A 12,585-nucleotide genomic window follows, 5' to 3' on the forward strand; every position below is an offset into this window, starting at 1 on the left:
AGAAGCTGGAGCGGAGTTTGAAATCAAAGCTATTCTGGACTCTCGTTATCTTCATAAAAAATTACAGTACTTGGTGGACTGGAAGGGTTATGGACCTGAGGAGAGAAGTTGGATTGGGGCTACTGAAGTAACGGCTCCTCGTCTGATTCGGATCTTCCACTCCAGACATCCGACTAAGCCCGGGAAGTGTCCAGGGGCCACTCCTGGAGGAGGGGGTACTGTCACGAACCTCGGGCAGCGGCGACCGCGCTTGTCCCTGCGGGTGGCCTGGTCTGCCCGGCGCCTCTCTTCCCCTGTCAGTCTCCGGCTTCAGCGGCGGGTCGGCGCTGCTCTCCGGCGGCTTCCCGGAAGCAAGGGCGCCGCCATCACAAGCAAGGGCAAGGAGGCGGAGCAGGTCTGACGTCACCTGCCTGCTCCGCCAATCAGGCTAGGGCGGGGAATTTAAAATCAGATACCAGGCAGAGATCCGATGCCTGAGTATCTTCGTTTCTCCTGTGGAAGCTATGATCCAGAGCTCCCTCGTCCCTGCAAGCATCCTGTGCTTCCAAGCATCCTGTCCCTGCAAGCATCCTGTGCTTCCAAGCATCCTGTCCCTGCAAGCATCCTGTGCCTACAAGCAACCTGTGCTTCCAAGCATCCTGTGCCTACAAGCACCTCCGTGCCTCCAGTTACCTCCGTGTCTCCAAGCACCTCGTGCCTCCAAGCACCTCCGTGCCTCCAAGCACCTCCGTGCCTCCAAGCACCTCGTGCCTCCAAGCACCTCGTGCCTCCAAGCACCTCCGCGCCTCAAGCACCTCCGTGCCTCCAGTTACCTCCGTGCCTCCAGTTACCTCCGTGCCTCCAGTTACCTCCGTGCCTCCAAGCACCTCCGTGCCTCCAAGCACCTCGTGCCTCCAAGCACCTCGTGCCTCCAAGCACCTCCGCGCCTCAAGCACCTCCGTGCCTCCAAACACCTCCGTGCCTCCAAGGGTCTCCCAGCACTCCCTGTACTCCCAGTACCTCAGTGCCTTCAATACCACAGTGTCTCCAATATCTCAGTACCCCAGCCTTCATTATTTCTACAAGTCTTGTCTTACAGGAGACCTACAAGAATTCCTCTGGGCCTCCCGCCTGCCGTCTTAGTTCTGCATGAGGAAGACCTACATCCGGCCATCTCTACTACGACCCAGTGGCGGTTCCTCTTCCCGGTCATCGGAAGAAGCCCCGAGTCCACAACACTCCCAAACCAGGTCAGTGATACACATGCTCAGTAGAGATCTGATGGCCATCTTGGGATAGGGCATGAAGCCATCCTGGAGAACAAGAAGACTGGAGTTTGTGCAGCAGCGCACATCTCTTTCAACAATAAGCAGAGAGGCTCGCTATATGTAAAGGAACAGGATGGTGAACACCATAAAACTGCACTTTACAGCACACTCCGGAATGAAGTGTAGGTCCAGACATTGCCCGTGGGTCACAGAACAGTAGGACGTGTCCATCTGTCATCTTTACAGAGAACCTAAAGTTACAGGATTCTCTGCTGCTCTAACTGCAGTATCTTGTTTTGTATATTTGTCGGTGCGCTGCAGTCATCTCGTAGAAGCTAATTATGACTCTATAATAACATAACATTTTTCCGCAATAATGCACATCATTTCAATCCAGAGTTCTGAGTTTTTAAAATGGAAAAGTATCTAAAATTGGATATTGCATTGTGATCTGTCCGGTCAAGACGTCCTTTGACTGTCAATGAGATCATTTAAATTAAGTAAGTAGTGTCTATTACTCTAATAAACAAGGAAGTTATCCTGAAATTAAATACTGAACCGTGCGTAACCTACATCTCTAGTAACTGACTTAATGTAGCATTTATTTTTCTGTTATATTCCTGTAAATCTTTTCCATCAGCATGGTGTTTGATAGAGTTACATGTGATCATTCGCTCATTAACCCCACCCAGTCCCTCCCCTTAGCAGACCAATGCAAAATAGCAAATTTTCCTTTAGATTGTAAGCTCATATGAGCAAGGAACGTTAAACTTCTTGTGTCATTGATCGGCTGATTTTGAGTCACACTGATTTCTGTTCATGGATGCAAATGGCGAGTTTTTGCGTACAGCGCAGACGTAGATGTGAGTTTTCCGGATTTGCACATATCTGCCCTATTCTGAGACGGGTGTAATGGCTAAGCAATTGCATGTAACCCCCTCTGACCTGTGGGAGTGTCATGGGAAAGCTGTGGGAGGGTCATGGGAAGGCTGTGGGAGTGTCATGGGAAAGCCGTGGGAGGGTCATGTGTATGGGCAGGGAAGTCTGTCTCTGACAAGTCTCTGAATGAGGGTATTACTGTATGTTCTGGAACTGTTAAACTTTAAACAGCTAAATACAGTAATTCTGATTCTCCTAAACGTTTCTCTTGGTGCTCAGAGGATCTGGAATTATGCTGCAGGAAAGAACATGGGGATGGAACATGGGGAGAGGAAATGGGTTGTGGGGATAGAACATGGAACATGTTGAGAGAACATGAAACATGTGGAGAGAACATGGGATATGGCAATAGAACATGAAACATTGGGAGAGAGCACGGAACATGTGGAGAGTACATGGAACTTGGGGATTCTACAAGTGCACATCCCACTGCTGAGAAGTGAGTCACATGGTTCCCAACCACAGCATAGAAAAAAGACAGCCGGGTGAGCTCTGCAGTAGGTATAGCCTGGAGCTCTTATTAGAAGCAGGCAGCTCTCCTCACATTGCCCCTGATGGATGAGAGCTCTCCTCACAGTGCCCCTGATGGATGAGAGCTCTCCTCACAGTGCCCCTGATGGATGAGAGATCTCCTCACAGTGCCCCTGATGGACGAGAGATCTCCTCACAGTGCCCCTGATGGATGAGAGCTCTCCTCACAGTGCCCCTGATGGATGAGAGCTCTCCTCACAGTGCCCCTGATGGATGAGAGCTCTCCTCACAGTGCCCCTGATGGATGAGAGATCTCCTCACAGTGCCCCTGATGGACGAGAGATCTCCTCACAGTGCCCCTGATGGACGAGAGCTCTCCTCACAGTGCCCCTGATGGACGAGAGATCTCCTCACAGTGCCCCTGATGGACGAGAGCTCTCCTCACAGTGCCCCTGATGGATGAGAGCTCTCCTCACAGTGCCCCTGATGGACGAGAGCTCTCCTCACAGTGCCCCTGATGGATGAGAGCTCTCCTCACAGTGCCCCTGATGGACGAGAGCTCTCCTCACAGTGACCCTGGTGGATGAGAGCTCTCCTCACAGTGCCCCTGGTGGACGAGAGATCTCCTCACAGTGACCCTGGTGGATGAGAGCTCTCCTCACAGTGCCCCTGATGGACGAGAGCTCTCCTCACAGTGCCCCTGATGGACGAGAGCTCTCCTCACAGTGACCCTGATGGATGAGAGCTCTCCTCACAGTGCCCCTGATGGACGAGAGATCTCCTCACAGTGCCCCTGATGGATGAGAGCTCTCCTCACAGTGCCCCTGATGGACGAGAGCTCTCCTCACAGTGCCCCTGATGGATGAGCGCTCTCCTCACAGTGACCCTGATGGACGAGAGATCTCCTCACAGTGACCCTGATGGACGAGAGCTCTCCTCACAGTGACCCTGGTGGACGAGAGCTCTCCTCACAGTGCCCCTGATGGATGAGAGATCTCCTCACAGTGCCCCTGATGGATGAGAGCTCTCCTCACAGTGCCCCTGATGGACGAGAGCTCTCCTCACAGTGCCCCTGATGGATGAGAGATCTCCTCACAGTGCCCCTGATGGATGAGAGCTCTCCTCACAGTGCCCCTGATGGATGAGAGCTCTCCTCACAGTGCCCCTGATGGATGAGAGCTCTCCTCACAGTGCCCCTGATGGACGAGAGATCTCCTCACAGTGCCCCTGATGGATGAGAGCTCTCCTCACAGTGCCCCTGATGGATGAGAGCTCTCCTCACAGTGCCCCTGATGGATGAGCGCTCTCCTCACAGTGCCCCTGATGGATGAGCGCTCTCCTCACAGTGCCCCTGATGGATGAGAGATCTCCTCACAGTGCCCCTGATGGATGAGAGCTCTCCTCACAGTGCCCCTGATGGATGAGAGATCTCCTCACAGTGCCCCTGATGGACGAGAGCTCTCCTCACAGTGCCCCTGATGGATGAGAGATCTCCTCACAGTGCCCCTGATGGATGAGAGCTCTCCTCACAGTGCCCCTGATGGATGAGCGCTCTCCTCACAGTGCCCCTGATGGATGAGAGCTCTCCTCACAGTGCCCCTGATGGATGAGAGCTCTCCTCACAGTGCCCCTGATGGACGAGAGCTCTCCTCACAGTGCCCCTGATGGATGAGAGATCTCCTCACAGTGCCCCTGATGGATGAGAGATCTCCTCACAGTGCCCCTGATGGATGAGAGCTCTCCTCACAGTGCCCCTGATGGATGAGAGCTCTCCTCACAGTGCCCCTGAAGGACGAGAGATCTCCTCACAGTGCCCCTGATGGATGAGAGCTCTCCTCACAGTGCCCCTGATGGATGAGAGCTCTCCTCACAGTGCCCCTGATGGATGAGAGCTCTCCTCACAGTGCCCCTGAAGGACGAGAGATCTCCTCACAGTGCCCCTGAAGGACGAGAGATCTCCTCACAGTGCCCCTGATGGATGAGAGATCTCCTCACAGTGCCCCTGGTGGATGAGAGATCTCCTCACAGTGCCCCTGAAGGACGAGAGATCTCCTCACAGTGCCCCTGATGGATGAGAGATCTCCTCACAGTGCCCCTGGTGGATGAGAGCTCTCCTCACAGTGCCCCTGAAGGACGAGAGCTCTCCTCACAGTGCCCCTGAAGGACGAGAGCTCTCCTCACAGTGCCCCTGATGGATGAGAGATCTCCTCACAGTGCCCCTGAAGGACGAGAGATCTCCTCACAGTGCCCCTGAAGGACGAGAGCTCTCCTCACAGTGCCCCTGATGGATGAGAGATCTCCTCACAGTGCCCCTGAAGGACGAGAGCTCTCCTCACAGTGCCCCTGAAGGACGAGAGCTCTCCTCACAGTGCCCCTGATGGATGAGAGATCTCCTCACAGTGCCCCTGAAGGACGAGAGATCTCCTCACAGTGCCCCTGATGGATGAGAGATCTCCTCACAGTGCCCCTGATGGACGAGAGATCTCCTCACAGTGCCCCTGATGGATGACTATGACAAGTTAACTCCAAAGTCCAAACAATAATACCATATTTTCTGCACCATCCCATGCTTGTGTGCCTAAGACACAACACAGGAAACTGTGTAAGTGAAGTATCATATATGCAGGAAAATCATAGACATAAAGTTTGTGGAATATTATTATATTATTACTTTTTATTTAGAGGGCACGACAGGTGGTCCGCAGCACTGTACATATACGGCAAAAAATAAGACAGCACAGTAACAAGAACATAACTGTGAGCAAGTAACAATAAACACCACAATTCTCAGAACACAACACGGCTGGGAAGCAAAGGGTGCAAGGGCGTATTCTGCAAGGGTTGGAACCAGTCTCCTGGAGCAAGGGCGCGACTAGCAGGTTTAGAGCTGTTGAAAGAGATGTAAAGGCTATGATGAGCGAGTGGAGTTCAGTATTATAGGGCCACTGAGCTGATGCAGGCGGTAGAGGATGGGCAAGAGAAGAGGCCTGTGAGGACAGGATGGAGGTGGACCCTGCTCCTAGGAGCTTACAATCAAAGGGGAAGAGGGAGACAGACAGATGACATGAGGCGTGAGCTGGAGAATGGGGACCTGAGGGCAGGAGGTAAGAGAGGTAGAGATGGCTGAGGCAGGACGGTGGGGTGAGTGACGTGGTGACATCGTAGACGATGAACAGGTGGGTTTTCAGCACTCATTTGAAGCTACTGTATGCAGGATGAGAGAGAGTCTGATAGAAAAAGAGAGCTTGTTCCAGTGTAGGGGGGCAGCGCGAGATAAATCTTGGATTCGAGAGTGAGATGCAGTAACCAGGCTGGGGGAGAGGCAATGGTCATTGGCTGAGAGGGCAGGAGGGAGTATGTATGGAGATGAGTGGGAGATGTAGGGAGCAGTGGAGTTAGAGACAACCTTGTACATGAGGGTGAGGAGTTTGAAGAGGATTCTGTAGGGGAAGAGGAGCCAGTGCAGGTTTTGGCAGAGGAGATTGATGGATGTGGAGCCGCGGGAGAGAAAGATAAGTCTAGCAGCAGCATTGAGAACAGATTGCAGGGGAGCAAGATTGGGAATGGAGGGAGGCCAGTAAGGAGAAGGTTGCAGTAGTGAAGACGAGGAATGATCAGTGAGTGGATAATAAGTTAGTAGTGTCCTGGGAGAGGAACGGTTTAATGCAAGTGATATTGCAAGGCTGGAACCAACAGGATTGAATGTGGGGGGCGAAGGAGAGTTAGGAGTCAAGAATGACACTCAAGCAGCAGAGTTGGGCGACAGGAGAGATAGTGTTATTGTCAACAGTGATAGAGAGATCGGGAGGAGGAGAGACTCTGGATGGAGGGAAGACGATGAGTTTGGTTTTGGCCATGTTGAGCTTCAGAGAGCACAACTGGATACCCAAGAGAGGAGACAAGGGGAGAGGTCAGGAGAGGAGAGGTATAGTTGAGCGTTGATACAAGGTCTTTGCATTCTGTTAGTTCTGTTGACTTCTAGGCCTTACAGCACTACTCAGTACTGTCTCAACAATTATCCTGGTAGGTGCACAGAAGACAAGATTGTTATATATATTAAAAATAATGGTTTAGCCTCATAAGCAATAGTGAGGTATAATGGATCCTACCGCTCAGTAAAAACCTAGAGCGCAAAAATCATCCTTCTCTTCTTAGCAGAGTATTTCCCAAGTTATAACGGTCTCACAATGTAGCAGTACAGTACATAACAAGTGCTATAACAGCACAAGTGTCCAGATAACATCATATATCCCAACTATCCCAAATCTGGTGAGCTTTTGTCCTGACTTCTGAGAAAATGTACGTCCTACTAACAGCAGTTACAAGTTAATGGAGGGAGCTGGGTCAGCTAGTACACCCAAAGTAAGTGACCTAACCATAATTCTTCTCCAACCGGTTGCTGAACAATTAACCAAGACATATATGTTACAGTGTCTGTACTTTATCAAAAGGGGGCACAGAAAACTTTTGGGATTGGCACAGTATAGTCTACGCACGCACTACCTGTGCTCAGTATGTGATAAAAAAGAGTATTATTGATAAATAATATCTGAGGTTTACTGTGCTTGAAAACGAGAATCAGGACATAACGTGTATTCGGCAGCATAAATGGAAAATAAAACACAGATTGAACTGAGAACACAGGGGATGGAAGGACAGTAATTTTATGAGTGCAATTTAGAAAAAAGAGATATAGGACTGATAGGTGGATAAGAGAAAGATCAGGGACTGAAGGTGACGGAAGGAGGCGAATAATGGGAAAGATGTTATAAAAACAGGATAAAACTGAAAATGGATCTAGTAAATGTATTTAAAGGTATAATACACTCTTTACACTAAGTGGTGACAATCGTTCTGTGGGTTGGACAACTACGCCCCATGGTTCAGTCACATCTCTGTTTCTCCATGAATGGATGGAGTGCATCATCATAAATAATAACCCAGTCCATGAAAGGGCTGCCTACGCACAATGGTGGTGCCTCGTGCCTCCGTAATGTCCCTGGACCCCAGTGAATTGCTAGGCTGCGATTGCATGAAGATATGAGCCCACAAAATGTCTGTGCCTGCGCTGTGAAAGTAACAGATACCTCACATGTACCGTGAGCTGATGCTTGAAAACAGTTAGGGCTCCATTTACAGTAAGAACGAGACATAACCCCTTAAGCACTTGCTAAATATGGCGCCAAAATCATTCCGGCTTCAGCGGAGCCTTCCAGTCGTTGCTGAGTTCCCGCAGAGTGGAAGCGCAGTGCGCCTGCGCAGACAGTCATCGCACATGCGCATCATTCAGTGGACTAACGCTGGTAGCGGTAGAGAGCCAGCAACAGAGGGGAGGACACAGGTGGGAGGGGGAGGGGCAAGCTGGGCAAAAACAGACAGACATAGAGGTAGGACGACCCTGCTCGCAAGCTTTCAATCTATTGGTAGCAGAGGCGTAACTAGGGTAGGGGAAGTGGGGCACCTGCCCTGGGCACCTTGGCAGGCCCAGGAGAGCTGGGCGCCACCGGCGGCCAGGGCATCATGACCCACTTGCCCCCGTCACGCCGAAATGTGAGGGGAGGAGAGCGCAGCGTCTCTCCCTCCCCTCACCGCCGCTGCCAGCACTAGCAGCGCTGCGTGTGTCCGGTCTCCGGCGGCGTTAGCCAATCAGAGCTTGCGGACCTGCTCCTGATTGGCTGCCGGTCCGCGAGCTCTGATTGGCTAGCGAACCGGCGCCACACAGCCGCCGGAGACCTGGAGCGGTGAGTGGAAGGAGAGGCGCTGCGCTCTCCTCCCCTCACATATCAGAGGCGAGCCACAAGCGGTGAGTGACCGGGGGGGGAGCACTGTGGGGCATGTAACTGGCACTGTGGGGCATGTAACTGGCACTGTGGGCCATTTTCAGTGGCCACACCACTTCTGGTGCGTGGCCACACCCCTTCTGGCGCGCACATGCTTCTTTTGGTGTGTGTTGTTTTTTTTGGGGGGGGGGGGCATTTTCCATCTTGCCCTGGGCTCCGAAAACCCTAGTTATGCCTCTGATTGGTAGTAAATGGAGTCCACAGAGATCCAATCTGGACTGTGAGACCTATTTTTAAATAGCGTTCTGTACATCTCATTAACCACTGAAGGAGAAACACCTCACCGACTTACTGCAGAACATGTTATGTTGGTTTTCCGCAAAGTTTGTCTAACACGGAGCCTGATGTGCTCCCATATGATCCGTGCGCACCCAGCCCGTCCCTGCTGTTGCATCTTCTGTTTTTCGGCGCTCCCTCCCCGTGTACTTAATGAGCCATTAATGGGTTGCCAATTATGGATGCAAATGAGTGGTTTTACTGAGACAGTCAGAACTGTACCTGAAGGCATAACATGCCACATTAACATGTTACAGTATAAATCATTTTTTATTTAAATAATCGTCTCTCACTTGTTAAGCGATCAGAGATCCTGGAGAATTCTCACAGAAAAAATACAAATTCATATCAAATTGGGCTCAGTTGAAAGTGATTATTCCCAAACAATTCATTAAAGTGCTTGGATGCGTTACATATATTATGTTTCTTATGATGAATTGTAAGCAGATCCTATGAGCACAGATGGTATTTACTATGGCAGAGGAAGGTTAATGACCTCAGGAGTTGGTTGCATTAGCGGAATTCCCCGAATGACATTGACCTGCATTATGCTCTTATATACACTGTAAATATGCAGATAGTCATTACCAGAGATTCAGTTGTGCACTGGCTCGGTGGGAATTCATTCAGGCCATTCTGTATGGTAATGGTGCCATTTCGGATTTGTATGCATGCGTCTTACTATATACACGTATAATATATATATATATATATATATATACATACATATATATATATATATATATATGCAGTATATATATATATATATATATATATATATATAAAAGAGAAACAATGGACGGTGCAATGGTGAGTGTAAAATCACAAGTAGTTTACTGACAAAGTATTCACTCACATACATTCAAGATAAAAGGTAACCAGCGCAATGCAGACAAACGGTGGAGCCTCCGGATAGCCCACACCGATGAACACCGTTGCTCCCTGGATACCAACAGCCGCTGTGATCTTTCAGCGGCACGGACTCCAATCGGACCTCACACGCCGGAACTCCGGTCACTGGATACACGTCACAGGTCCTGCTAACCACGCCCAACGTGTTTTGTCCCATGACGAAACGCGTTGGCGTGGTTAGCAGGACAGTGTTACATCTGCCCACACACCTGCAGTGCAACATGGTTTTGCCCATTAGAGAAAGATTTTGCTGCTGCGATCAGGTCTGAATTAGGCCCAGCATGTGTATAAATATATTATCCACAAAGCCCCATCAAACAGTGTCTAAGAAAATCTATCAAAGCCTGTCTATAGAGCTCTACCAAAGACTGGTAATAAAGCTCTGTCAAAGCCTTTTTTATAGAGCTCTATTAAAGTCTGTCTATACAGCTCTATCTTTGTGTGTATAAAGCTCTATTAAAGTACAGTAGCTAGATTGTGCTGTGCAGCATCTCCAAATTACAGTAACAGGGGACACAAACCGGGGAGAACCCCGCGATTGGCTATACAGCACAGGGTGATTACTGGATAGTCCAATAGGGGACCACCTCTTACATTAGGAACCAATCATATAAAAAAAGGTATCCGGACTCTGGGTCGACACCACTTAGGTCGACACCCGTTAGGTCAACACCCATTGGTCGACAGTGAATAGGTCGACACTAGAAATAGGTCGACATGCAAAAAGGTCGACGTGAGTTTTTAAAAAAAAAAAAATCTATTTTTGAACTTTTTCATACTTTACGATCCACATGGACTACGATTGGGAACAGTAACCTTTCCGGGGGACGCGGTGCACTAATTGGGGTTCCCGGTCACTTTATGAAGAAAACGACACCAAGAAAACATGAAAAACTCCTGTCTACTATTTTTCATGTTGACTTTGTTCATGTCAACCTAATGGCCGTGTCGACCTATTTTTAGTGTCGACCTAGCCACCATCGACCAATAGGTGTCAACCTAATGGGTGTTGACCTAGACACTGTCGACCCTGAGTCCCATACCCTAAAAAAAATGCTAATTTGTTTATATTACATGTATTTATTTTTTCCTGGAGAAATGTAATGTACATAAGTTTCTGATTGATGCTTTTTATAACTATTTATACCCACTATTTGTTTTCTCTGGTCCTATAGAGAGAAGCGGGACTTGAAATGCCTTCTGTGTATGACCACAGAGGCTACTGCTGTCATCATTGCCGACGCGGACAGAGATATTGCCAGCGAGTCTGTGAGCCCATGCTGGGTTATTATCCTTACCCTTACTGCTACGGTTCAGGGCGTGTGCACTGCAGGATAATTATGCCTTGCAACTGGTGGATTGCTCGGATGTTGGGGAGGGTGTAAAATGCGACAGATAAATATCATTATACATCAGCTTTAAAAAATAAATAGAGAGCATCCGTCTGGTGTTCTCATATCTCTTACTGCGACAACTGCCAGCGACCTCAAGTGCTCAACGGCTACTCTAGTCAGTGAGATCTCATGGGCAGAGCTGAGGACTTCTAAATCAAAGTATTCACCACTAATGGTTAACCCCCCCCAAAACTGAAAAGTTACTTTTGGTCAGCGTTCAATAAGTCATGCTATAGTGCAGAATTCTACTTGGGGTCCAGCGTCACTCACAATCCAGGGGTCCACTGAAGTCTTCCTAGGTCCACTCAAAGGACAGCTTTCCGTTACTAGATCAAGCTCCTATAAAACACAAAGGGCCAGATGTACTAAGTCTTGGACAGAGATAAAGTTCCAGTCAACCAGCTCCAAACTCATTTTTCAAACACTTTATCCTTATCCAAGGCTTAATACATCTACCCCAACGTGAAGTTGTTGATACCTTTCCCCCATGCACTTCTCAGTCCCATAAATGGGAAGTTTATGGAGTAGGGACATCAAAAACACTGCTGTCCATTTGATACAGGGAATCAGTAGTAGGAGAGGAAAACCTCACTGGACATTTGGAGCACTTGGACAACCAAGGCTTGAAGGAACCCTAGACCCCAGGTAAGTATAATTCTGCATTATACCATTATTTAAGGAACTCGGCTAAAACCTACACTGTTATTCCTTGGTGGAAGTCTTCTTTTGCGGAATGGAACCAGGTCGTGTTAATTTGGGGGTGGAGCTTGCATTTCAGAAGCTCCACCATATGCAGATATAAGCCATACGAAACAGTTAATTTAATGTGAAAGACACCAGGTCACATATCCTTACTATGCTGATGACATTTGTAGCCAAGTGACAAAACAAGGAAACAGGTAGTTCGGATTTTAAATATGTAAACTTTAAAAGAAAATAACTTCCACACACTATTTTTGCATGTATATTGCCAGTAATAATCACTATATAAAAGTCTATATATGTACTCTATACTCAATGGGTTTTTTTTATCTGAAAGGCATCATAGTATATTTTCTGCATAGTCAAAAAATCAATATTGGGCCATGACTTTTTTTTTCAGGCAATGTTCAAATCTTCGGACAGGACCAGTGGTATATCTTTGCTGTATCTGTACAACAGTAGCACCGTTCGCAACGCAGCTGCTGTTTTTTGCATAGCACAGTTTTTGTTTTTTTATGGTATCAGCATATATTGTTGCACAAATGTGCCTTTACCTAATGCTTCATTGGTGGGTCGTACACGTGGACATGTGACATGCGTTAAGATTAGAAAATGCACTCTGACATCGGAGATCAAAATACTTTCTTTATACTCAACAAAATACCCGTCCTCCCCATTCTTGTGCATACTTCCCAACATACCTCCTGGACTTCCCTCTTAATATATGGTTGGCGTCACCTGTGTTGAACTATTAATTCATAAGAAAGGTATTTCAACACAGAAGAGGCAGGGATGCTGTCTCTA

The 12,585-nt window shown here is 48.6% G+C and overlaps 1 protein-coding gene across 1 annotated transcript in view; it reads left to right on the forward strand.

Annotated features, from left to right (window-relative positions):
* TNMD (tenomodulin) overlaps positions 1-12,224 on the forward strand; it is a 165,629-nt gene extending 153,405 nt beyond the window's left edge. The window contains exon 7 of the mRNA XM_063938367.1: positions 10,861-12,224. Within this exon, the coding sequence (XP_063794437.1) occupies positions 10,861-11,070 (210 nt within the window). The 3' untranslated portion in view covers positions 11,071-12,224. The remainder of the gene's footprint in view (positions 1-10,860) is intronic.
* The last annotated feature ends 361 nt before the right edge of the window (positions 12,225-12,585 follow it).

This window comes from Pseudophryne corroboree, chromosome 8 (assembly GCF_028390025.1).
Source record: "Pseudophryne corroboree isolate aPseCor3 chromosome 8, aPseCor3.hap2, whole genome shotgun sequence".
NCBI lineage: Eukaryota > Metazoa > Chordata > Amphibia > Anura > Myobatrachidae > Pseudophryne > Pseudophryne corroboree.